Here is a 27,020-nt window from a genome sequence, read left to right as displayed (position 1 = left end):
AAAGGATATTTATTGGGTACCATTAACCTGCTTCTTCCAAATGCAGATATGCCTGGCTGTCAACACCAGCTTTACAACCGCAGAGAAAACTGGTTAATTTTGCTGCTTGTGCTTACTAATTTTGCATCTTTTCATGAAAATGTTGTAAAGGACCTTTCTCAAAAGCTTATTTCTCCCAGGCTCCGCGGCTGCAGGTGAGCTCGCTGGGGGTGCAGGGCTCCTGCAGCAGTGTCGGGGATGTGACAGTCTGGCCCCCGCAGGACAGCAGCGCCCTGCTCCTCATGGTGGGCACATCGTGCCTTCAGTGAGGGTCTCAGCCACGGCTGCTGTCGGGCCAGAGGCAGCCAAGGTGGGCAGGGCACCTGGCACGGCACTCTGGCTGCAGGGACCTTGGCTAACACCTCAAGGAAACAGTGAAAGCAGCCTTTTGTGCGGCACCTCCTTCCCATGCATAGGGACTCGTTCGTCTTTTGCGGGAGTTTCAGTTGATTCTGCTGGCTTAAGTACATCCTGAACGAGATGATAAAGGCTTCAAACGCACCTAAGATTTTAAGAGGCCGGGTTTGGTGCCTCTGGAGTCCCTGCAGCCCCCAGCCCGTGCCCGAGCAGAGGCTGATCGAATTTCACACCCCTGGAAGCGAGGCAGAAGGCTGTGTGTACCCAGTGCACATCCTGTATCTTTTCCTTGCGCCTTCTCCCCGCTCCCCACTCCCGTTCCCCCCGGATAAAACCCTGCGAAGTCCCTCTTCGCTGCTCTGCATCTTTTTTAATTTGAAAACGTTCCTTACGGGCCCAGGCCACGGGCGGCCCTTCCGAACCTGCTCAGGCCGGAGGGGCCCCTCTGCCGCAGCGCCAGCGGGTCCGACCCCGCATCCCTGCCCGCATCCCTGCCCCGAGACGGCGGCCCGGCCCCGGCGGGAGGCCCCGCTCTGCCGCCGGCCCCGCCGCCGTCACGTGGCCGGAGTTTTCTCATCCCGCAGCGGTATGAGGAAGTCAGAGCCGCCGCCGCCGCCGCCCGCAGCCCGGGCGGGCGCAGCCTCCGCCGCCGCCGCCGCCTCGCCGCGGCGCGACATGTGAGTACCGCGGGCAGCCGGGCCGCCCGAGCTCTGCCCGCCCGGGCCGGGGCTGACACATGCGGGGCCGGGAGCGGCCGGCCGGGGGCGGCCGGGGGGCGGCGGTGGCCGGGTCTGGGGGCGGGCCGGCCGGCGTGCGAGCGCGGGGAGGGGCGGCCGCGCTCCCGGGGGCTGCGCGGACGGCGGGGCCCCGCGGCCCCTGGACGGGCGGTCGGACGGACAGCCGGACCGACGGCACATCTCCGCTCCCCCGGCAGGCTGGCTCTCTCCGGCGCTCGCCTCCCGGCGTGAAGCCCCGCCGGCGCCGCCGCCCCGATGGAGCAGCCCCCGGCGGCGGAGGAGTGGCAAGGGGCGACCCAGAAGAGGAAGGCCTGGGCCAAGAGCCGCGACTCCTGGCAGGCGTCGGAAGCGGAGGATCTCTCAGCAGCGGCGCTGGCCCGCGGCGAGGACGAGGAAGAGGAGGAAGAAGAGGAGGAAGAGGAGGAGGAGGAGGATCTCCGCGGCGGCGAGCTGCCGCTGGCCTCAGGAGCAGGTCAGTGCCGGGGGGCAGCAGCCCGCGGGTCACCGGGACCCCCGCGGGGCGGCCTCGCTGTTACTGACTGTCGGCTTCTCTCTCCTGCTCTGCCCCTAAGGCTGCCACAGCGTTCCCAACGAGAAGATCGCCATATGGCTGAAGGACTGCAGGTGGGTGCTGCGGCGGCGGGCCGGCGGGCACGGCCGCGGAGCGGAGCGGGCACCGGCGCTGGCACGGCCGCTTCTCCGGCCGGGCTGCGCCGGGAGCAGCGCCCCGAGCCCGCGTGGCCACGGGGGAGCTGGCGCTCCGCGCCGCTTCTCTCCTTGGCGTCGCATTAATGAGCCTGAAGGCTTTCAGCCGCCGGGGGAGGAACTCAGCAGAGGGTCAGGAAGCCAGCATTACTTTGGAAGTGGTTCTCACCGAGGGGATCCAGTTTAAAGCTCCCGCTGTTTCCTTGCGTGGTTTTTGGTGCAGATTGCAAGAAACGGTGCTTCCGCGGCATGGCCTCTGTGCCTACGGGCCTTCAGGAGCGATGGCACAGTTTAGACTAACTTTATTTATTTGGGTCTCTTAACGTGAGACGTGGTATATGTATCCCGTGTTTCTAATACTGTTGCAAAATAATCTTTGGTGTTTAGAGCAGATATTGATGGAATTACTTTTTCGTCATTCTCAGTCACATAAAAGCACAAATGCTACATCAGTAGCAGCTGCTTTTGTCCTGTCTTTTTCTCCATTCAGTCCTAAAAGCCCTTAGAGGCAGAATTGATGGGGAGACGCTAACAATTAACTTTCCAGTAGCTAACAATGACATCTCAAGGCCTCTGATATTTGATATTTCTGGTTTCTTTCTCCTTTTAAGAGCAGCTATGTTAAGGCAAGAATTTACACTGAGATTAGCTGTGTCTTTGTGATCTCTTAGTCCAGTATGCAGCTGACTGCTCTTGCTCTGGAACTGAAGTGTGGGTTGTTTTATAGCTGCAGGATCCTCCATGTAGCTTTTTTCAGATCTTTACAGGCTGTGCCTTGGATAGGGTGTTAGCAGCAACAGACTTGAAATCTCCTAATCCCTAAAATATAATGTTTAGACATTATACAGACCATTCTTCCAAAATGCTAGAATGGGAGAAGATTTTTCAGCTTTACCTCAGATCTGGTGTCCTGTTGGTCTACTAAACTGTTTTCTTTAAAATCAGTATTATGAATTCAGTGCTTCCTTAGAAGTATTGAGTGGGGAGGGCAAAACATGTAAGGACTGGAGGGGGAAGAGGCCATTGAGGGAGATATTCTTCCTAATGCTGCACTGCCACTATGTCTAAATCAGCAGGATCTCTGTGTAGAACCTTCTCTGGTCCTGTAGTTCTTGACATTTCTATACAGAATTTAAGAAACAGCACAAAGCTGCAAACTGACAACATGAACATCTAACAGATGGCCAAAAATCTTCAGTCATAACCCAAAGCTTGTAGTTTCATACCTGTGCTTTGGTAACTATCTGTTGTTAAAACTGGCACCACACATTTCTGTGGAATGTGTTTGCATCTCTGGCAGTTGATTCCCAAAATATGGGAATCTTGTTTTACAAATAACAAATGAAGCACGAGTTAACTCTTTAGCTAATACAGAAAGGCAAATTTAGGTAATTCACGTTACTGAAACCTGTTGCGCTCCTTCCACAGAAGCCTTTAAAAGTACAGCCATTTACCATTGTAAGTAATTTCAGAGGAATCTTGTGTTCTTCTCAGAAAGACTTTTAAAAGAAGATTTCCTAAACAATGCTATTCAGGCAGGAGTTAGCCTCTGCTCTATGGCGTGCAGGGTGCCAGCATGTGTGGTTCATGTGCAATCCCAGCTGCCTGTGAAGGGCTGCACAGCTCCTTGAGTTTTAAACTGCAGAACAGTTTATTCTTTTGTGCCTAATGTACACGCAAGCAGTTGCTAGCATGTGCAGTAAAGTGATAGTTCAGTTTGAAGTGTTTTAAGTGATTGTATGTATAGAAACCTTGCAGTGATTGTCTCTTGATAACAATGTACATAGGAAGAGAGGATAGCATTAACAGAGGACGGAATAGCCCTGCAGATACTACAGTGTTTTGTTTAGAAAGGACGATTGTGAAATTTACAAATTGTAAGTTGTTCTCTCTGAAATTTACAATTTTTAAGTTGTTGTCTCTGAAATTTGTTACTTGTTTACTAACACTGGTTTTGCTGTCAAACTTCGATTGCTAAGAAGTGTGGGCATACACAAACCTGGCTTCTCTTTCTGGCTCATGAGACAACAAGCTAGCTCCCTAACAAGTTACTATGTAGCTATTACTACAAATGAAGATTCAGTTACTGAATACAATGTTTCATGTGTTCTAAAAGTAGCCCTTTGCATTTTGTGAGTTCCTGTATATGTTTGTGAAATCAGAAGAAAATCGGCACTTTTAAAATCTCATTTTCTGGTTTCAGTTGGCAGCAGCACAAAAAACCTTAATATCAACCCACACAAATAGATAGTATAAATAGATCTGCTTATAAGATTTATTCCTTTGTTTGTCTCTAAACAGACAATAGTGATAATGTGTTTAGACGGTAGCATCAATAGTGCTCTTACATGGATAGAAAGAATTACTAGCTGTCTTTGATATTTATGTTAGTGGTTTGGGGCTTTTATTACTTGGCATCTCTGTTTCACGTCTGCTTTAGAGGAGAGGAGGGTTCCTAAAATCCCGTGTTATTTATCTTGGTAGATAAGCATTTTGTTGTTATGGGCTTTTTGTAAGGAAATAACCAGCAGAAAACCAAAAAAAAGCAAGTGTTTATCATACTGTGATAAGAATTATGGAGGCATAAAAAATGTCAGATATCACTCAAAGTCTCTGGTTCATTCATGTTTTGGGAATCACATGCCTTTGAAAAAGGTGTCTCCCCAGTACTTTGAAAGGCATTTTGAAGTAATAAGAAAGCTCATAAAAGTTGAAGAACAAGTGTTTGTATTATACTGGTAGATAAAAAGAAAATTTTGTCAACTATTCTGATGACGTGTATTATTTTGATTGAATATATTTCAACTCTGCCAGTAATACAGGGGATGTGGGAAGTATCTAGGAGCCATCTCCTGTAGATATGCAGGAAGTGAGTTCTTGAAATGCCTCAGAAAGAAGAGATTTTTTGCTTCAAGTTTAAAATAAACATGGCTTCTGCCCAGATAAGGTTTTAAGAGCTGAGGTTTAAACACTTCCACGGCACAGTGCAAAACCCTTGTCCTGCTCCAAGAGACCACCCGACCACACCTGGTAGCTGAACAAACAAAGCTCTGGGATGTGAGGAAGCCTTGAGGCTGCATGTGGTAGGGAGACCCCATCCTGAGACAGAACCATGGGCCTCGCTGGTGGAAAACAGCCTGATGCAGGAAGTCACAGCTATCTATCCATGCTGTTGTCCGATAGGATTTCTGTGTGGTACTTGTCCGTTGTTTAAACTCACGTTTTGTCTAGTTCTTAAGAGCAAGATTTTCAAAGGCAGGGGTTGTATGGCAGCTGTGTGCAGCAGTGCAGGTAGGGCAGCAAGGCGTGGTTAACAAGGATGCTTTTTTGGTAGCTGCTAATGTGCTGCAATGGTGACAGACTTAATTTTTAAAGGAAAATGCCAGCTTTGATGGATGCTTTTACTGCTTTCTGCCAGCCACTGCATGCAGCGCTGACCTTGGCTGTCAAAGTCAATGCCAGCAAGTTTCTACATCAAAAACATAGAGGCATGGGAGTAGCCACCAGGGAAGGAGAGGGAGAAGGTTGGGAGTGCACCCATCTCAGCCAGGGAGTAAACAACCAGCATAGTTATTACCTCAGAACATAAGGCTTCTTGTAGTATGACAGGTTTAGACAATATATCCTAAGGTTTTTCAGACACTGACTTGACAGACCTACAGAAATACAGGAGATCTGAACCTCAGCAGAGTGTGTCCTGTCACCTGGAATGTGCCTATGCACCTGGATGCTCTGGCTGTTTGCCTTGGAGTGTCACCATCGTGGGGCTTTGCTTTGCTTTGCAGAAGGCGTGTTGAAGTGAGCTTGCTCCCTATCAGTAGGCTGAGTCTGGAGAGAGCGAGCTGTTTTCAGAGGAGAAAGGAAAATAAGGTTGTGAAGTGTAAGGTCTGTTAAAAAGCAGATGCAAAATTTCCTTGCTTAATTTGGCTATGGCACCAAAATAAATACAGTATCAGAGCACTGTTTACTTTCAGGTCTTTGGGCATGTTTATGAGTTTGTCTAATTAAAAATCCAAATGAAATATGCATAATGTAGGCACATAAATCATCTGCTTTCTCCTTCTTTATGAGTATTATATTTCTGAATTTGTTTTGAGCTTTGAAAGTTAATGCTGTGCTACTTAGAAGTGACAAGGCTTTGGTTAAACATGTCTGAGAGACAAGATGTGGAAACATCTAGCTAAACAAATACAGTGTGAACCCAGAGTGGGATTGGGCCTGTCATTTGTGAGGCTTCTGCTGGTCCTTTCAAGAACCATGAGGTTCAGCGAATCCCCTGCCCTTCAGGCAACAGCTATGGAAGGGATCATCCAAAAAAGAACTAGTGTTCTATAGTGTTCTATAAAGCATCAGAGCTGGCAAGTGACAGCTAACATAGCTGTCAAGATTTGTTATCTTGATTCTTCCTCATTCTTTCTGATCATCAAATACAACTTTTCACTTCTCTCTCCAAGAAGTTTTAAATGTGTAGAAAAATGGCACCAGTTTTTGCTGCATAAATGAGGTTGAATTAATCCATTCAAAAATTCATGCTCGTTTTTTCTGTGTGTTTTGCTGAGAAGTCCATCCTCAGCAGGGGCTGCTGCCCCTGAAGGTGTTTGAGCTTTGCAGTTATTATGTTTTGTTGTTTTTGTCTGCAAGGTGTATTTATTTAGAGGGCTGGGAATTGTTTAGGAAGTTATTGCCAGTCGTCAGATGTTTGTGCTTTCTGGGGGCGGAGGGAGGGAGGGAGGGACAACTGCTGCTATCACAAGCTTGTTACATGCTGTAAGGAAGGACATGAAGCAGCAAGTTTTTTAAGTAGTGTTAATCTCTCCTGTGGTTTCAGAACGCCTCTGGGAGCCTCCCTGGATGAGCAAAGCAATCCTCTGTTGAAGGGTAAGGAAGGACTTTACCTACTGAAATCTCTTTTGCTGGAAACTGTTTTCAAGGACATTCATGTGAGACCTGGTGTCTTTAGTAGCAGTAAAAACCACAGCCGGGTCAGTGTTGCAGAGTTATTCTCACAGCGGAGCAATCGTGCCCAAGAAACTGGAGAAGGGGAAAAAGAACTGAATAAGTCTGTCTGGAGATCTTAGTAAGCTCTAAAAAACTCCCAGATGTGCAAAAGAGGGAGGTGATTTTTGTCTCCAAACTTGTGAGCATTTAGGCAGTCTCTGCCTCTAATAACTGTGGTTGCCACACCTGAAAATTTTACTATCTGAGCAGGTCCAAAGACTAAAGTTCAAAGTACAGTGGGAATGTGCAGGTAGTGACAGGATGAAGAAGAATTACTTGCTGTGCCTGGAGTCTTCACTTCAGCTCCTAATCTGGCACAGGAAGGGGAGAGGGGAATGGCCCAGCTGGACTCAGACTCTGGATTCTCCTGGTAAGATGTCTGGAGGATAGATAATGCAGCAGCAGAAGGCACAGATATGCTGAGTGGCACCTCCAGGTTCCCACTTGAAGTTAATTTGACTTGGAGGTGTTTCTGAGCACAAAACTAAAGCAGTGCTCCCTTTCGTTCCCTTTCAAAATCATTTGACTATGTAACTGAAATGTGATTTCTTGCTTCTTAATGCATTTTAACTGCATGAGTAATGCAGGGATTGTAAATAAAGTCTGGTTATTTCTTGTATCAAATGAAGTGTCTTGCTGATATCCTTAGATAAGCAGCTGGAAGGAAAATATTGGAGCATTGTAGTTGTTAAAGTGCTAACTGTATGTTTTCAGGCATGCTGGTGAGAAATGGAGGAAGTTTTGAAGATGACTTATCCCTGGGAGCTGAAGGTGGGTGTGGCAGGTTATGACTCCTTTTAGCAAAAAATAAAAATTATACTCAGTCATCTGATTTTTATTTTGAAGGACAGCATAGGCTAGAAAATCAGGATGAAGCACACAAAAAAGGCAGGAAGATTTGCTTTTTGAAGTTATTTAGACTATTGCTTGAGTTAAACACTCTGGGTCTCTGACCCAAAGGTCAGAGGCAGCCCTGAATTTGCTTCTGCCCTCTCATTTTAATGCCCAGGATGACAGGACAGCTTGGAGCACTTAGCAAGGCTCTGAGAAAATTATTTCTCCTACTACTCGCTCTTCTTGTCCATGGGTTGCTCTTGGCAGCCATGCATGCCCCACTTCCACTGAATCCCTTGGGAGTGGCATGTGTGAGCTTTTGAAAGGAGGAATGAAATTCTGTCAGGCAAGAGGCAAACCCATTAAGAGCTAAGTTCTTTTAAAATTGAAAAGCACCTATGCTGAGTAAGTATTTTGGATCAACCACAATACACACTCTTCTGCTGTTAGCTGCTTGCCTTTTCTTTCTCTTCCCTTTTTTAAGGGGAAGGAGATGTAGCTGTTCCCTGTGGACTTTGTAAAAAAGGCTTCTAGCCTTGATCATAGATTGGAGGTGTCCATAAACCAACTAGTAAAAGCACTGTGGATTCTGTTCTAACAGCAGCATCTTGTAGTAAAATAGCCAAAAAAAAAAAAGTCTCACAAACCAGGTCCTGGGATTATCTCTAGGACGGGGGATATAAGACAATATCTGCTTTCAGTGTTAAAAGAAAAAAGACAAAAACCACTCTCTGAGTTTAGCTTAAAATGTTTTTGAATTACAGCCTTTGCTAAGTGCTGGGACTGGTAGAAAGCCCTTTCCTTCCACATTAGTCTTGCCTGTAGTGTCAGACTAGTGGGACAAGGCCTGGAGGAAGGAAATATCTTTAATTTTTAAAGATTTAAGTCTTCTAAGGGAAAAAGTTTATCTGGTAATGATCTTGATCTGATAATGATGGAAAAGCAGTAAATGAGTCTCCTATTGCAATAGATTAAATCGGATTAATTTTTTCCTATTGACAGTCTTTTCCACTTACTGGATTGCCTGTAGTACAAAGATTTCATAGGAAGAATTTCTGTGTAATGATAATCCAAGGGTCTGAGCATATGACCAAGAGCACAAGAATCAGTGGATTTTAGTACTTCATGTCACTTTTTTCTTTTCAGTTTTTCTCCTCATAATTTCCAAGGACTTCTGGTTTTTTATGGGTCTTTAGCATGATTTAGCTTGTTCAGATGAAAATATCCCAGTATTGGAATTGCTGGTTGATTTTTTGGATAAGGATGTGGATGTTTCTGCTGGGCTTTGCTTCCCATGCAAGAACAAGGGGACAACAGAGCTGTTTGGAGCAGTGCTGCGTGCCCTGCCAGACAGACAGCCCCTTTGAGGCTGGGATGAATGGCCTGCCCTTGTGCAGCCATGACTGCCTGAGTCCAGATAGAAGCCAGAGGCCTGTGTGCATGGTACAGAGGGCATTGGGCAGGGAGTTGTAACCCCAGCCCACTGCTGAGCTGGTAAAACCTACAGTTCAGCTGTTCAACTGAGTCACTGGATAATCCTTACAGATAGCTTTACCTTCATATTGTAGGCAAGAATATTAAAAAGAGGAGATGTGGGATCTGTGTTTTGCATACATTCCTTTGCATACATTCCTTTGTGATGCCTCTGAACCCAAGAGAGAGGTTGTGAGGTTTCCACATTTTACTCACAGTTGCTGACTTTACCCTGCTGGCACAGCGGGTCACGATGCAGGGTTTTCCTGGCACTTAGTGACTTCACTCTTTTCATAGCTGATTCTGAGGGCTGCTGTAACAGACACGTGCTTCTTGCTTGTCTCCTGGGTCAAATTGTTAATGCTGAGTTGCTCTTTAGTGAACCTATAATTTAAGTCTGAGGTTCAGTTCTGAAAGAATAATGCTGCCTTGAACATCCCCATGTGATCCCGCTGCAGAAGGTGCTTTCTTGTCAGCCTGGTGACCAGGTGCTTGGTACCTGGCAGGCAGCCTCCTTCCTGAGCCCTGTCAACTCTGAGCACATCTGCTGGCCCCATCAGCACCAAGGGCTTCACTGAGCTCTTGTCCATGTATTGCACAGCTCAGGCAGCCAGGGCCCTGCCCCACTTTGCTGATGAAAAGATGAACAAATAGTCTCAGCACCTGGCTGTGGGGCCAGCTGTCCTTCTTATATTCTTTACTTTCTCTACTGGAGCAATCCTGCTTGTCCTCCTCTTCTTCCCACCCAGGAACAGCCTTGCAGCTGGTAATCATGTCTTCAGTTGCAAAGCAATAACTGGTTTATATAGCAATTACTTACCACAATTTAAATTTCAAGTAATAAGATTAATGACAGTATGTAAACATGTGTCCATATGAGATTTAATTTTAAACAGAGCTTTAATAAACGAGATCATTTTTATATCAGTTGTATACTAGAAACCCTTGACAATCACATTTATATGGAAGAAGTAAAATCTGGTTTAGCCAGGACTGTTGGTAAACATGCTCACTGTCTGTTTCTTCATACCGATTGTGAGAAGTGTAGCTCTGAAGAGGTCTGGATGTAACTTCTTCTTCTTTCTTTACAGCTAATCATCTACGGAGTGATACCCAAACAGAAACATGGTAAACATCTTTTTTTGGTGTGTTTGTTCACTTCAGAGGAATATTTATACTGAAGGGCAGGGGGAGAATGGGCAGTGGAAGTCGGGGCTACCACAGAGCTAAAGCTCTTCTGCTCATGTCTGCTTACATGAGACTGAAGAAAACGATCTATATAACATGGAAAGAATTGTTAGGAGGTGCAGAAAAAAACCCTCAGATTTTTATTCTTTCAGCAGACCTGGCATAGATTTTGGAGTAGCAGGAGGAAAGCAGAAAAATGATGAATCTTAGCAATGTAGCATGATTAACTTTCTTTGCCTCCCTGATTGCTCACTGTTTCAGAAATTTAAATTAGTTTTGCCTGTCACAGCAGACGTTTTTTGGGAGCAGGGAAAAAAGACTTGGAGAGAGAAGAGATGGTTAGAGTTTCTAAATAAAATGTGCTGAAACTAAAACCCCACTGAAACTTCAGCAAATACGGCACTGCCCCTGTGGAAAGCATCCTCTCTATTCCTCCTGAGCTGGGCTCCATAAATTAATATACACTCTTAGATGAATCCTCTGCCACCTTTGGTTTCTTGGTGGCGTTCTGGGGGGGGAGCAGTGGGGGGGGGGGGGGGGGGGGACAGTTTTCTCCTCAGAGAGATTAACAGTAAAAGTATATTTGAACCCAGGATACCACCTAATGCTCAGGCAGCTTCTCCAGATGCAGGGAAGAAATAGTTTGGGATTGGGAAAGAGACTGGCCAGCAGTGTGGGCTGGAGCTTGTCTTGCTTCGTTTCCCCCTGCCTGGAGCTTCTTCAGCCTCCCCAGCCAGGTCGCAGTCCTGCTGTGGGTGGCAGCGGGGTGAGCAGGGTGGCAGGGAGAGGGTGCCCTTGCATGGAGAGGTGGTCCTGCTGGAGGAGGCAGCCGCCCAGGGCAGGCAGGAAAAGGCAGGGCAAGGACAGCTCACCCGAGGCTGGGCTTCCTTACTGGGGGAGGGTGGGAACAGGGAGGGTGGGGCAGCAAGGGCAGATCGGGGTTTATTTTCTCAGCTCGCGTTTGCCTTCAAATTCGTACTGTCTATGTAGATTTTTACTGGGGTGGCCCAGGGTTTGCCTTTGTTTCTGCATTTCAGTAAATGACATGGCTAATATAAACCAGATAACACTGAAGGGGAAAAGAGAAATTCAGCAGTGCTGTCAGGTTAGCTCTCCAGCGAGACTGAGACTCAAGTCCCTGAACAAAAGAGGTTTATCACAGGGGTCCTCTCTGTTTGTGTTGACAGCAATGGTGTGCTGGCAAAGGACAGGAGGCTGCAGTTCCATCAGAAGGGGAGAAGTATGAACTCTACCGGCTCTGGTAAAAGCAGCGCGACTGTTTCAAGGTAAAACTATGCTTAAAAGGTCTGCTTCTCAGTTAAATGGACTTGGCTTGTTTTATGTGCATTGCTGCGTTTAGTAGCTGAGAAGGGAGTTTTCATTTGGTGTCTTGAAAAACTTCTGTTTGTTTTTAGTTGAGGTTTTCAAGTAAATGCTAACAAATGGACCTAAACATTAAAAATGTCTGAAATTTTAATGACACTTTAAAATTTGAGCTCTGCAGAAAAGGACTGATTTTAGAAATGACAGGATTAAATCTGTGATGTGTCTGGGCCAATGGCTCTCATGATGAGAATGAAGACTTTAGATGCAGATGTGTCCACAATTATTTCCAAAATCAATCTTAGCTGTAGGAGTCAAAACTTAATAAACCCAAGAGGTTACTGGGCTGAGTTAGCAGTTTGATAGAAGGGACTGTATGTTAAAAGGAGACAGGTAGATGGTTAATATCTTTCATTTATCTAGTGTTTCTGAATTACTGGAGCTTTATGAGGAAGATCCTGAAGAAGTACTCTATAACCTTGGGTTTGGAAGAGATGAACCAGATATTGCTTCAAAAATTCCAGCGAGATTTTTTAATTCATCATCATTTGCCAGAGGGATAGATATCAAAGTGTTTTTGAATGCCCAAATACAGCGCATGGAAGTGGAAAATCCAAGTTTTGCTTTAACAAGTAAGTATGTTTTTAAAGCACAGTTTATTTATGAGTTTATTAACTATGTAAACAACCCCAAAAGAGGTGTGTATCTAATATTCTGGCAAAGCTCTGTTACAGCCTAAAGGCCACATTCCATTCAGAATTCATAATAAAACTCTTGCTTGGTCTTTAATAGGCAAGAGGTAACCACCAGGGTGGTACTCCTCGGGGTGAGTGGAAGGGTTTGTAGTGGGGGAGGGAAATAGAAGGCATCCTGTAAGGTATGCTGCTTTCTGGTTTATATCTTTCTATCTCTTACTCTGATCTTCTCTTCTGTTGCAGCTTTAGAGCACTGAAACAAGTAGCAATATCTCTCTATTTCTGGTGTTCTTCAGTCCCTGGGTGGAATTTTTTTTCTGGGTGGCAGTGACCTATTTTTTGTCATTGTTGAAATCTGGGGCAGTATTTCTATTGACTTGGACAGGAGTACTTTGTTGGGTCAGTAATGAGCGCTGCTGAAATGAGGGCATAGCTGTCCTTTTGTAGTTGTAGATGGAGAGAGCAATGTGAGTAACAGTTCTTTTCTAGCATTTTGTAAATAAACTTGCATTTATACACATATGCCACTTACTTACTTTGGGAGAACTTTGCATGCTGATCTTGTGCATTTAGTAAAGATTCTTTTTTCCATACTAGGGTATCACTTTCATGTTACAGGGCTAGGAAGTGTTCATTCAGCCTTAAACACCCCTGATAAAAGTGGGAGGAGATTTGTGAGGTTGGGCAGAGATTATGATCAAAATTCCCTCTTCAGATTTGCCTTATGTTTCGTTCCTGTGCAGGTCGTTTTCGTCAGATTGAAGTGCTTACTACTGTGGCCAATGCTTTTTCTTCTTTATATTCTCAAGTCTCTGGGACTCCTTTGCAGAAAATTGGTAGTATGAATTCAGTGTCTTCCAGCAAGGAAGCATCCAGCCCTCCCCCTCTGAACCGCAGCAATACAGCCAGTCGGCTAATGAAGACCTTGTCTAAACTCAATCTGTGTGGCACACAGCAAGCTGAAGGCAGCAGCTCCTCAAGTCCTTCACCTGTTGAAAAAGGGAAAAGTCCAGCTGAAGTAGGGAGTGAGGAAAATGATGTTAAAAATGAATCTAAGTTGCCAAAATATCCTAAAAAGAAAGACTGTCCCTCTTTTTTGGCTACTGTAAGGGAGGAGATAGGCAGCAGTCAGACCAAGACTGCAAATGCAGAGGGACCTGCACTCCTCCTTGCTTTGACTGACGGTGCACAGGGGGGTTCTGTGCCTCCTGCAGATGGGCACGGGGGCCGGTTGGCAAGTGCCCAGGATAGGCCATGTGAAGAACCTGGTCTCTTGGACTCTCCAGGCCTCAGCAGCAGCTCCAGCACCTCTGACAGCAGTGTCCTGACACAGAGACTGTCCACAGCATCACCAGGTAGAGACCCCTGTGTTCCCCTCGCAAACCCATCCATCGTGAACCTAATGGTGCAGCAGAAGGACTCCTTTGAGATGGAGGAGGTGAGTGAAGATACATGACTTTCTTTGTGCATACAGTTTACATAACTCCGTCTGCCAGCACAGGAATGTTCCCTCCTGTGTAGTTGACAGTGTTTTCTCCAGGAATACTTTAAATTCTCTGAGTGTTGCGCTTTCTCAGCAGTTGCAGGCGGCTCTAATTGATCCTCCTAATGAAGTAACTTGGTGCTGCTGCTGCTGCTGTTCCTAAGTCAGTGGGAAAGTTCTCATTTGTTTTTTTTTAATCAAGTTCAGGTAATTGCTATCACTGGCATAACTCCTAGGAAGTTTTCCCTGTGTAAGTAAATCTAAGTTAGGCTTTGTGTGCAGCAAAACTTGGGTGTTTAGTTTTTATTTTACTTAAATTTTTAACTAGAAGTCATTACTTTTGTTACCTAGAAGTAAATTCAGTTTATTAATTGATGTTGATTAAAGATAAATTTGCGAATAAAGCAAGAGTTTTGCTGTAATGAAACAGAGGAGGGTCTTTCATGAATCATGAGGTACTCATCTTGTGCAACTTTTGGTTTTGATAACAATCTATAAGTTGATTTATTTGTTCTCTGGAAATTGCCACATTGAAAGTCACTGTGACATGACTTTTGGCAATGGCTTAATTACAAGTTCTGTGCTGGCTGTCTTTTAACATCCACATATATGCAGATATCCATTTTTATCTTGATAATTGTCCCAAAGGAATTTTAATTCCCAGGTTCCTGTAAGTGATTTGTTCATTAGGCTAGTAAACATGCAGCCTACAAGAATGCAATTTTTGTATAGACTTGCAGCTTGAATTGTAAGAATGTCTCAAAATTCTTAAATGAGTAGATGCTTTTGTGGGCACATTTCAATGTGACTGTTGAAAGTTCAGCAGTTTTTTGTCTATGTGAAATAGATAGATTAAACAAAGGATATTGTGATTTCATTGGTGAAATGAAGAAAGCAAGTGAATAGAAAAGCCCCAGAATTTTACAGCGAATGATGAAGCGATAATTTAGTAGATACTGTGTCTGGTGTCATATTGTCATGACAAGCTCTTCTAGATCAACTAATGTAGCTGAAGGCACTCTTTAAGCAAAAACAAAGGTAATCAAGCCTCTTGTGGTTCCTGGCACTTGTTTATTCCAGTGTGTCCTACCCCACATGTTGTGTGGCCATCCACTGAACTAGGACAAAGGACTAGGCCAGTTGAGAGGGAAAAAAGAAACCCAGTGTGTTTTGATTTATTTCATTTTTCTGGCTTAGTTTTCAGCCAGATAATTTTCTTGATACAGCTTGTTGTGTAGCTACAAAAATGTTTGCATTGGCACAATTGGAAGACACTGAGCAGCAATGCATTTTGCTGCATATTTCAGAGGAGAAATCCATTTTTGGTACCCTAGGGCAAAACTGAAACAATTACTGTATTTTATATACATGTATATACATGTGTATATATTAAGAAAAAGGAGTGGATTTTTCCTTCAGAGGGAGTTGGACTGTAAAGACTGGCTGAATTCTGTGCCAGTGCCATGTGTTTGCAAAGTTTTGGTTGACGCACTTTGTGCAGTGATGCCAGGCACAAACACAGCTGTTTTGGCAAGACAACATATGATGTGGGATGGGACTGTGGTGACTTTTTTGTTTATGCAATATAGTATATACTTATCAACTGCCTACAGATCCCTGGGAGGGAGGGATTCAGTTTTGCTGAAGACATTTTAGAACAATTCCTGGCAGCCTGATTTTATTTTTGTGCGTCTCTAAGCAGGGTGTAATGAGCAATAAACTGTATTAGGAACAGTGACAATGACTCCTCCCCATTTTCCTAGCTTGGCTTGGAGTGCATTCTTATGCATAAGAAAGATGACAGATATATCAAGGAAGTCCTTTCCATGCTTACGAATGCCTTGGAGGTTTGCGTGCCCTTCGGAAGTCTGCGGCTGTGAAGATAGCTAGTGTGGGAGTGAGTCAGGGCAGGATTTCCCCCAAACACCCACTCCTGAGGTGGCCAATGACAGTCCTGAAGGTCACTTAGCAGCATGAATATTGGCTGAAGGGATGGGGAAGGGAGTTTCTGTGTGCTTGAGGAGCTGCACCGTGCTGTGGACATGGTTGAAATGCTGTCTCCCAGCCAAGGACAGGAGGTGGACAGGATTTAAATGAGAAGAGGCTTAGCTTTTGGAAGGCTGCAAATTTAGCCATCAGAAACTGGGAGGTTTGAGAGAATCAAGACAGCTTTCCTGCAAGTCCAGTTTTATTAAAGTGTCTGTAAGATTGCTTGCTGTTCTTTGTTTAAAAATAAAAAACAACTAAATTTTTCCTAATCTTAAATGGTGAGCCCCTTCTATGCTCCCCCACACTTGATGAAATAAGGATTTACTCCTTTGGTACAGCCTTCATCTCCTAAAGGAAAGAAGCTGCCAGGTTTATCATGCAAAAGTAATGCCGCTCACTTACTAATGGTGAAAAGTTCAGGCCAAGTACTCCTCAAAACCCTTGTAACTAAGAAAATGCACCATTGTGGCTGCTACGCACATTATATCAATGCAAATATAACCTCTTCTTTAGCCAAAACCTAATTTCGGCTTACCAACATCAGTATCTTGATTTTTTCGTTTTTAAGTTGATAAAAAAATGGAGATAAATTCATTGCATGGTAGTTTTGAAACTGGGCCAGCAGCCCATTAGAGGGAAGGGTTGGGGATAGTTGGACTGGGGTGTTGTGCATGTAGACTTGTGTGTGATCCATTAGGACTTTTTCTGGATCACACAATAGAGAGAATGTATTCTAGGTTTTGAACCAAACAAAGGCCTCCCTGTTGAAATGTTATAGGCATATTTTTTTCATTGTTTGAACATTTGCCTGAGAACTGCTTTCTTAATAAGACTGTGTTTCACAAAGTTATTGAATGAAAAGATTCATTTTTATGTAGTTTTAATTTTCCTAGTTGAAATGTGCATGGATCTGAATACATTACCTTTCTGCTCCGGAACACATAAGAACTGTTTCCACGAGTAGTGGTGTGGTGAAGTCTGGAGTAGGCTCTGGCTGGGTCTGGGTCCTTCTGCTGGAGGACTGGTAGCTGGTAGGAAATAGTTGGTAGGTCAGCAGATGACAGTCTGTGTGTGCTGACCTCCTGATCGGTTTTTCTAAATGTATTGTATACTTGTTCTCTATATTCAAATGGAGGGCCAAGAGTTCTGACTGGAAAAATCAGTAGTGTAAACGTGGTCAGGGGTGTTTTCACATGGTTATTTTAGTGTTTTGTCAAAGAGGAACTGAGAGCTCTGTGTTGTCACAGGATGTGATTTCCAGGTCTTTTAGTGTGCAGTGGGTAACCAGAGGGGAGTCCTGTGCAGTGGGTGGGAGGTGCTGCCCAAGGATCACTGCTCTCCTCCAGGAGCATTGCTGAGTGCCTGATGGAAGTTGGTTCAAGGAGATTACAATTGCTCCTTCCATCAGTATAGGCTGTTCAGTTGGTGGAAAAAACCCCCCGAACCTCCTCCTGCGTGTGCAATGTGTATAGCTTAGGCATTGTTAAGCACAGGAATATATTCCAGTTGGCCTGACAAAATATTCATCTTCCCTTCCTGATAGATCCAGAGTACAGAGGGGGATCTACCTCACGTTTCAGCTACACACCAGCTAGCTGTGACCAAGTCAAGGAAAGGTGAGTAGACTGCAGCTTCTGTGAGAGAGCAGACTGCTGAGTGTCCTTCCATCTCTGAAAGGCTGATTCAGATATTTTAAGCTTCTAAAGTTTGTTTTCTCTCTAGAAATAAAAAAGATCTGGGTTCCTTTTTAGCTAAATCACAGAAAGTTACTACAAAGTGGCAACCAAATTACAGGCAAGACAGCAGCCCTGTAACCTCACTGGCTGTTTTCACTTTTGTATAATTGATGATAGCTCAGATGGCCTGAAATGTTAATTCAGATTGTGTGGGATTTTTTTTCCTTAGTAGATCCTGTAATTTAAGATAGACATTTAAACTGAAATTACATTGTTTTAAACCTAAATTGCATGATACATGCAGCTTTTTCCTATGCACTACTGCTCTGTCTGCAGGCTGCCTGCACAGAAAACTAGTGTCTCTACACCCACGTGGAAATCATAGTCCCTCACATGAAAAATGCTGTGCACTGGCTGTTGTGGTTCACTTAGTTTGTGCTTTCATCTCAAAGACTTATTTATGTGTTTTATGGCTTGGGCAGGGGATAAAGCTGATTTTTAAGTTTATTTTGTGATTGATACTTCAGCCTGTATTGGCAAATGAAGTCTGTTCTCAAGCTGATATATTTAATTAAAGAGCACTAGAGCTTGTTGCACTTAGGGAGGTGCAAATTAGATGCGATGCAATTTCTTGGTGAGACATGAATAGCACCTCTAGATACTTAAGAGAGGCAGAAGAACTTGTCTGAAGAAACAGAGATCCTCTTATTTGCATTTGTGCAAATAAATTGACAATCCTGTGAGCTGTCAGCTGAATTGCATTAACGTGGTTGAGAGTGCCCTGGACTAAGTGTTGGAGGGTAATTCCTGGTTAGTAGTGATAGCTTGTGCTACTTGTTCATCAGTGTTCTGCACAACACAGCCAGGTGCTCGCTAAGGTTCCTCTGCTCCAAACATAGGCCACTAAGGATTGCCAGAAACGGAATCTCTAACTGTTCCCAATTCTTCCACCTTAGCTGATTTTGAAGTTCATTACCACCTGCTTTACACGACTACATGAGAAGAGGTGCGGTCTTTACAGGGCAGGTCTCCTGTTTGCCTGGCCTCTTCAGCTTCAGGGAGAGCTTTTCAGAGAAAACCAACTTGAGGAGCCAGGAGCTGAGTCAGGGAGGAGAAAAAATAAATTTTTTCATCGTTTCTGCTCCCAGTAGTTATTTTACCCACTTCTTCCACCACACAACAAAGTGAGATGATCCTGTGTGTACTTGCTGAAAGGTACCAACAGTTCTAGCAATGGGACTTCAGCCTGACAGAAGCAGGCTATGCTGGGTCATGTTTCCCAGGCACTATGTCCCACCTATTTCTGAATACACTTTGCACAAATTAGTGGTGACACTTTATTATCAGGCAAGCATCACCTAGAGTTTTCTATGACTTACCTGACAAGGCTATTGATGCCGGCACATTTGCTAAAAGTTAGGCCAAGACTAGCATTTTATTTTACTTGGAAGATGCAAAAAAATTTAGGACTTTGTTCTATGTGGATTTCAGTGCAATTGCCAAGAGGGAGAACATTTGATGGAGAACTTAGCCAAAATGTAAAAAAACTGTAGCCAACTTCCATTTTTCCAAGTTGCCTGACATAAGACAGCATAGAGACCTGCTTTTTCAGAGAGTGGATGTTCATCAAGTTGGAAGGCATCCAAAGTTAATGGTCACTTATTAAAAAAGCTGGCCATTGTGTCTGAATGTGAAATGCCACTCACACTAGCAATCTCATGAGGTGTGATCAGCATGAAATTCAACCACAGGTCTTCTGTTGCAATGTGATTTCAGTTGACAATCCTTATACAAACCCACCTTTTTCAGTGGCTTTGTCTCTACTGTGCGTAAGCACCCATAAACAAAGGATTTGTTCCAGATGAATACTTCCCCTGAAGGAATACTTCTGTACTTATTTTTTTAATGGGGTGGTATTTCTTTGTCCATTAGCAGGGTTGATTTTCTTTGGTACAGATTATTATAAACCTTGCAGTGTCATTTTACATCTACACAGAGGGCTGTGGATGCTTTCTCTGAAATTTACAACGGTTTGTAAGGCATGTTAAGAGGGCCTTTAATAAGAAGTGAAGTATTCAAATAATAATAATAAAAAAAAGAGATTCTCTTTCCTACTGAAATAGTCTGGTTGGCTGTTGACTTTTATGGTTGAACAACACAGTCTGCTGTTGCTTAGACTCACAATTAAAGTGTGTTTCTTATTTCAGTTTTTGTAGGAGCACGAGAAGGAAAAGCTTCAGCCAGTTTGCAAAAGCAGCGCTGCTAAATGTCCATGATAAAAAAAAAAAAAAAAGGGTATTGCAAAGTTATCTGGTATAAAGATTTTTTAGTGCAAAACCAAAATCCTTACTGACATATCATAAAACAGCACCTTGCATTCCAAAATATGCCCCAAAAGCAAGACAAATACTAGTACAATGCCTAGAGGAAAAAGTATTCTCAAGAGAAGGTATTCTCAGTTTGTGAATGTCTGGTTGTTGGCATCAACATGGTTCTGTGAAATTTTGAGTAGCCACTGACCTGTTTCTTTTAAGGCATCCTACGTTGATAGTCAAAAGCAGTTATTGGCTTTGAAAATTTAGTTCTTGAAAGGGAAGAAAGCACATCATCAGCACTTCCTGTCCTTAATATATTATTGTATTTATAGCTCTCTGTGGGTGCAGCTCCACAGGAGATTGGAGATGGGGGAGTGAGAAGAAAACATCTGAAACAGATTTAGTATTTGTGGGAGTCTGCACTTATCTGTCCAGATGCAAGGAAATCCCCAAGGACTCAGAGAGTTTTTGCAGCAGGGCTCCCTGTTGGGCTGGTTTTGTTAGTGCTCTGGTGAAGAGTGTGATCAGAATGCAAAAAAGGGACAGATGATATTTAATCCCATAATGAAATACTTTATATTTAAGTTGGGAGTGTTAATTTGATAATTATCTTATAAAATACAAAGTGCATTAGAGCTTTTCCAATAGTGCAGGTACCAGAAACAAATGTTAAAGCTTCATGGACAGTTTCCACATATTTCTTCTCCTCTTCTGTGTGAGCAGTTGAGTGACACACAAGAGGTGAGACTGGTCCACTGACAGTCCACTAGTAGCTCACTATTATGTTACAATTGATGAACTAATCATTTCCATGATAGGGAGGCTCTGATGAATCTGCTCTCACGTTTTGTAAACCACAGACTTGTTTCTTCATCATGTGTTCCTTGTTTAGAACATTTTCAGTTTATTTAGTTTATTTATGAACACACGCATTTTTTGACACATATTCAGTGCCTTAATATACTTGGATTTTTTTTTTAATATAGCTTGAAACAACAATCCAAGAGGCATTTCAATTTGTGCTCTGTTAAACTGGGATGGGAGTTTGTTTGTTCCTGCTGGTTTTGTTTGTTGTGGCTGGTTCCTTCTCCCACATTTTCCTTATTATCCTGCCCCTGGCCTCCTCCCAGAAGTTCAGAAGATTTCCTCTGTAGCTTTGGGTGGCACAGTCAGTGTTGTGCAGTGGTGCCATTTTGCAGAAGGCACAATTTCCTTGCTGGGGTTACACAGGGCAAGGGATGATCCCAGGTTGGCCCCTGTAAACCAAGCCTTGGTGCTGAGTTTTCTGCACTCGAGGTGAAGAGAGGGGAGCCACGTCACAAACTCCTTCTCTTAACAGTCTCCTTTGCCAGGAGGCATTTTAATCAGGAGCTAGATGTAACTGTAGCTTTTTTAGAAGTGTTTTCCTATTTCCCCTTGTTTGCTTGAATCTGAGAGATATCCAGGTGCTGTAGAGCAGGCTGTACAGCTGGATCAGCAGTTGTCAAGGAGGGTGGATACCAGTTTGTGTCAGTACATCCCAGCGTACTAGTTGGTATTTCCAGTCTTTACAGAACTGAACCTTGTCGTTTCACTACTGGTTCAGTAGAGATTCCAGTTCTTTATAATTTTTTACTGCATTTGCATCATAGTGGTGTCGTGCAGAACCCTAAGAACTTGCAAAAGACAAGGGTAAGGTGTGGGAGCAGATCACTACTCAGAAAACTTGTCTCTTCTGATTTGCTTCAAAATGCTAAAAAAATCCTAGCAGCTCTGTGGCACAGAAAGCAAGGGATGACTGTGTAAAGGGATGCCTTCTGAGGTGGAACCAAATTTGAATCTGTTCACACTGTGCCAGTCACTTGCCATGGACACATGAGGCTGGTGTGAATGACTGCTCTGGGCTGATCCCTTGCCTGGCAGTATCTGTCCTGTAAGGCTGTCAAAGCACGTGCATAAATAACTGACGCTATGGAAAATTATCCAAAAGACTGATTTTAACTTTAGTGCTCTGTCTCCGAGAACACCAGGAATTGATTTGAGAAAGCATATAGATTTAATTTTCCTTTCTACAGCTGAAAAGGAAATACTGACTGAGAAGGAAATAGAAGGGCAGGTCAGTATTCTGTTGAGCAGTAATGAAATTCATGTGCATGAAAACAGATGCCAGCCCATGCCCTGGTGAATTGCTTTATCTGAGCTAGGGGGGATCACCTCCCTAAGAGAGGCTGAGGCTCCAGTAAAACACCACTAGTATTTTTTTTCTCTTAAATTAAAATTCACCATATACAAAAAGAGACAGACAGGAGGCCAAAGTGTCTGGCAACAAAAGTAGGTAACTGTTCACCTTGAAGAAGGTAACAGTTCCCCCGCCCCAGCCTCAGATGTGGTGACAAGCTGTTCATGGCATGCTCTTTCATCTGCGTTAGTTGTACTGGGCAGTTAATAAGATCCAGTTCTCAGGGAAGTAATTTCCATTGTCTTTTCTGGGAGTTGGGTGGGGATGTCTGTCTTGAGGTAGAAAACTTGTTTGTCATCACAGGATATTGTAGCTACCATGATAACAGAACAGCAGCACAATTTGAAAGGCACTCCCTAAAAACTGTGTGACATCACTGATACAGAAGCTTAGTGGGCAGTTTGCCTCTGCTGGAGTTCACAGACTGTGCAGGCTCTTACTTATTTCCCTGTTAGTAAAATGTTTATCAAAATTAATACTAAAAAAAAATTAGTTCTGAGTATCCAACTGTTTCAAAACAGTTTTCATAATGCATGCCAATGCATTAAGCTGTGAACTTGGATTAATTATACGATGACATTTAAGTAGGGCAAAATCTTGCATTGAGCCTTCAAGAAGGCAGCAGCAAGCTCTCACCTAAGGGTGAAGAGGAGAAGGTGGCAGGGCTCTGGGGGCTACAGCCCACTCTGGTAGCTTCCCACCTCCAAGCTTTTATATTTCTGCTGAGACCTAAAGGTGAGATAAGGTTGCTGCCTATGCTGGCCTCAGGCTGAGTAAAATGTTTCTGGTGCCATGAGGTAAACCTTGCACTTGGTGGGTGCTTCCTGTGTCCAGTCAGGAACAATATACATGCAATTGTGTACTGCAGAGATCTCCCTGCAAAGCTGCTTAGTGAGTGCAGTGCTTGCACCAGGGGAAATTACTCCTGAGAAGCACTTAGGGGTTTAGAGCCTCTTTAGGCTATTTTAATGCTTACCTAATGTGAGTAGAAAGGAATAAGCAGGAGGATCTTATCTCTCATGTATAAAATGAGCACTGGGAATGTGCTTTGGCAGATTGCCTATTGATGTGTAAGGGACGTTCTGCATTTGTCTGCTAAACCAGCAGAGGACCCTCTCCAGCAGTTGGCAGAGTCCTCCACACAGAGCCCTCTCTGCCCATGTGCTGCTGTCCCTTTGAGTATATGGGGTGGTGTAGGTAGGTAGGAAATCAGTGATCTTCAGTATCTCCATGATCAGGAGAGGTGTCAAATCCATACATTTCAACACAAAAGGAACTCTTCCACTGCCTGCATGTGAAATAATCAGTGATGCAGTTTTGTGAAAGGACAATTCCAACAGTGGCTATATCTGCAGAGGCTTTTTTCCACAGCACAGGAAGGAAAATGTAAAAGTGGTTTCTCTTCCACTGCTGCTTAAAGTTTCACAACTAGGGCTTTGGGTGAGAGAGATTTTGCTTGAATCAAACAAGTTTCTCTGTTTTGTTCAAAGTGGAACTTGAAAAGCAATTGTATTACCCACTTAATGTTTGATGTAAAAGGAAAGCTTGTATTGAATGTGATTAGTCTTGAAAGGCTGTGATTTGTAAAGCAATTACGGTTGGGTTTTGGTTGTTTTAAATAGATCAGCTGTTACGGACAGCGAGTCAGCACTCTGACAGCAGTGGCTTCGCTGAGGACTCTACAGATTGTTCTCCATTCAATCAACTTCAGGTAAGGTTCTCATCCTGTGGTTGAAATACTCCTGATTAGTGTGAAACAGTAGGGGAGGGTAGGAGGGATGTTGATGTTTGACTGCTACTGTGACTGTCAGTCTAGATCCCATAAAGTCATAATTTTCAGAGTTGGTCCTGCTGAGTCCCTTACAGAACTGTGTTCAAATTGAAAGCCTTTCTGGTAGGTTAATCTGGGTATACTTGGGATTGGAATAAGGTCTAAGTTCAGTATGTCCTGTTTGCTGTTTCTGGTGTATCTTTTCTTACTGTCTGGTAGTCAATTCCTCTCAGTAGTGGCTAGAGATTAAGGTTTTGAAAGATAAAAGTTAATCTGCTGATCATTTTTTTTTAATGATTTTTGCCTTCCCACTCTCTTTGTTCTTCTCTCCCCCACCCTTGTATATTTTTCTTTCTTTTCTTTCTTTCTTTTTTTTTTAAATTAACAACTGACAGAAAATGAAAACAATTTCACACTAGCTTTACTGTGAAGATAGACTGATTTTAGTTGATCTTGCACTTCCATGCTCTTTCTTGTTCCAGTTCCTTTGATCTTGGTCCCAGAAGTTGCTTTGATGCTGACCAGAGACTTCATCTCTTAGGGAAAGCTTTTGTTTTAGTCTGGTGTTTAGGTGTCCGCTCAACACACATGCTTGCACTGCATTGTATCTGATATTTTGGAGAGCTGTTCTCCTGGTTCTCCTAAAACATGCACACAGTAGTAGCTGTGATTTGATTGGCCTGTCAGTCAGTCAGTCAGAGAAAAGCCTTAAGTTGGATCCTGTCCTCAAGGGCAGCTATTCCTGGTACCTAGACCAAAGGAATAGATGGGATTCTGAGCATCTCCAGCAATTTCATTTCTGTGAAAAATGAGGTTCACTTTCTTAGAAAAATTTATAAGTTTAATAAAAAAATAAAAAATAGACAATTAGGAGGCAGAAAAGCAAAAGTTTCCAGCTGGGATACCTCACCAGAAAGCACACCCACTCCTTCAAATTTCTTGCTTTTAAGGATTAACTTTTTGCATATGCATTTTCAAACATTCCTTTGAGTTCAGATGTTCCCTTGGTTTTTGGCCCCCCTTCCCTCGAAGCTTGCCCCATTGTACCAAATGAATATTTTATTAGATAAAGTCCTTGTTGGCACCTGGTAGTCTTTCTGATACCAGGAGATCAATGAATTCCTTCTTGTAGCTTTTGTGCCGCCACTGTCTCATTCTAATGAATTCAGGAATGTAGGAGGATTCTCTCTCCGTATCTTCTGGTGAGGGTTTGATTCAGTTTGGTCAACTGGTTTGACTGGTTTTAAATGTTACAAAAAGTTTTACAACTCAAAAAGAAAATATACCTTCATCACATTTCTAAGACTGTTAGTAATAAAAGAAAATACAGTAAAACTTTCTACATTATACATATAGTTGACTTTAATATTTGCAAAAATCCAACTATATAATATGCATTTATAATATTTCTATAGCTTGTATCTGCTGAACTGTTTCTTATGCTACCACATGTTTCTCCCTTGTGGCACACCAGGCATTTTAAAAGCTGTTGGGCAGTTACCAGGAAGAGTTTTCCACTCTCTACATCCATCAATGTTGCTTTTTCATTTTGGTACTGAAGTTCTGGGTTTTCCAATTTAGTAGTTCTTCAGCTGAGTATCAAACTAAAAGCCAAGACAGTTAGTCTTTGTTTCCCTTAAACATCAGCTTAATGCTTTCCAAGAGCAAGAAAGGGAGTAATAATGAATAAAGGGAAAAATGATCCTGAGTCCCTGCAAAGAGCATAAGCATCTGGCATGTTCAGCTCTCTACAGAGCTGTGAATGCACTGAAGTTGACAGCATGTTAGAAGGTGACTCAGAGGAGATTTGGTCACTTCTGATCTTTATGTTGGTTGCAACCTGGTTAAGGGCCCACTAAAAGTATGTTGCAGCTAAGTACCCCTTCACTGGAATATTGCTGGAGTTTATCTGTGTTGGCTGTGAAGGGAAGAGATTTTTCTGTTTTCTATTATGCTGTTTTGAAAAGGTATATTGAGACTGCCGAGGTTTGTGCCATGGAGTTGCTAGGCTCTCCTCTACCACCTTCACTCCTTTATTCAGACCAAGTGCTGAGCTGAATTCAGAAAACATGGGTGAATGATGCAGCTAGGAGAAATGAGAACTTGGCAGCTAGTGAAGAGAACCCCTGAAAACATGAAGGGGATACAGAGGAGCATATATTGTTCCTTAAAAGTATGGTAATTTAGTGCCATCTACTGTTAAATTATTGACTCTAGCACCCATAGCCTTCCTCTGCAACTCAAGAGAGAACTCAAAATTTGAACCACATTGCCTTTCACCTCTAACTTCCAAAATGAAGATTTCTGAGGGAGATTTTGGCATTGAGATAGGGCATTCTGCAGGGGAGGTTCATGTTACTAAAGAAGCCAGAATTCTCCGTCCAAGTTCTTATGCCTTACTCATAATTGAACAATGTGTTGGAGGATTAAGACACAGATAGACACGCATGTAGCCCACGTGATTTCACCTAGACATTATAATCTTTTGTTCATTTAGTACCTTTAACTTGAAAAACATCTGAACCTGCACATTCTTCTACAATAATTTGTGGCTGTGCCAGTAAGCGCAATGTTAGGTATGTACTTGTGAAGATGACCTTCATGGCTGAAAACTTCTTTATAGTTGGAGAAGGAACTATTGCCTGACAAACATAGGTAATCTCTTTAGAAGGAACTAATAATTAATATGCTAATGGCAGCGAGAGCTGCAGAAAGTAGAGATGGGAAAATTTCTAGTTCATACATCAGCTATGGTAAACTTCCAAGAGTGTACTTCATACCACATACTCTTAGGGAAGTGTCTTGTCCACTTGTAAATACAACTTTCAGTCAGGCCAGCTTCAAGAATGTGCATTGCAACTAATAGATCCTTTTTCCTTTCTCTTAGATGCATTTCCTGCTATTTGTTACCTGTTAAATTACCAACTCCCTCATTTATGTGCTCTGGTTTAAACTGTGATTTGGAATGAAAAGGGGAAGAAGTATCAGGAGAAAGGAAGGATGGGCTAATAATACTGGATGTGGTCTTCAACTGAGATTAACATCCTAATTTGTGATATTCTCAGTCTTCCAAAATGCTTTAATGGAACAGGCTGAGTTTTTGGGCAGACTGACTTTCCCAGTCTTTATGTTGTCCTGTAACACAGTTTCACTACAGTCTGCAGTTCTCCTCACTTCTCTGTATATGTTTCCTAATGCTACCCTTCATTTCAGCGTTGT

The 27,020-nt window shown here is 43.3% G+C and overlaps 1 protein-coding gene across 1 annotated transcript in view; it reads left to right on the top strand.

Annotated features, from left to right (window-relative positions):
- The first annotated feature begins 986 nt into the window (after positions 1–986).
- Positions 987–27,020, top strand: part of ITPRID2 (ITPR interacting domain containing 2) — a 40,162-nt gene continuing 14,128 nt past the window's right edge. Inside the window, exons 1-11 of the mRNA XM_066189811.1 lie at positions 987–1,073; positions 1,331–1,605; positions 1,706–1,757; positions 6,667–6,716; positions 7,551–7,607; positions 10,235–10,271; positions 11,519–11,617; positions 12,078–12,286; positions 13,093–13,787; positions 17,365–17,437; positions 23,653–23,741. Coding sequence (XP_066045908.1) covers positions 1,389–1,605; positions 1,706–1,757; positions 6,667–6,716; positions 7,551–7,607; positions 10,235–10,271; positions 11,519–11,617; positions 12,078–12,286; positions 13,093–13,787; positions 17,365–17,437; positions 23,653–23,741 — 1,578 coding nt within the window. The 5' untranslated portion in view covers positions 987–1,073; positions 1,331–1,388. The remainder of the gene's footprint in view (positions 1,074–1,330; positions 1,606–1,705; positions 1,758–6,666; positions 6,717–7,550; positions 7,608–10,234; positions 10,272–11,518; positions 11,618–12,077; positions 12,287–13,092; positions 13,788–17,364; positions 17,438–23,652; positions 23,742–27,020) is intronic.

Source organism: Chamaea fasciata, unplaced genomic scaffold (assembly GCF_029207755.1).
Source record: "Chamaea fasciata isolate MVZ Bird 193981 ecotype frontalis unplaced genomic scaffold, bChaFas1.0.hap1 SCAF_8, whole genome shotgun sequence".
Lineage (NCBI taxonomy): Eukaryota > Metazoa > Chordata > Aves > Passeriformes > Sylviidae > Chamaea > Chamaea fasciata.
This window is presented reverse-complemented; position numbering and strand designations above follow the sequence as displayed.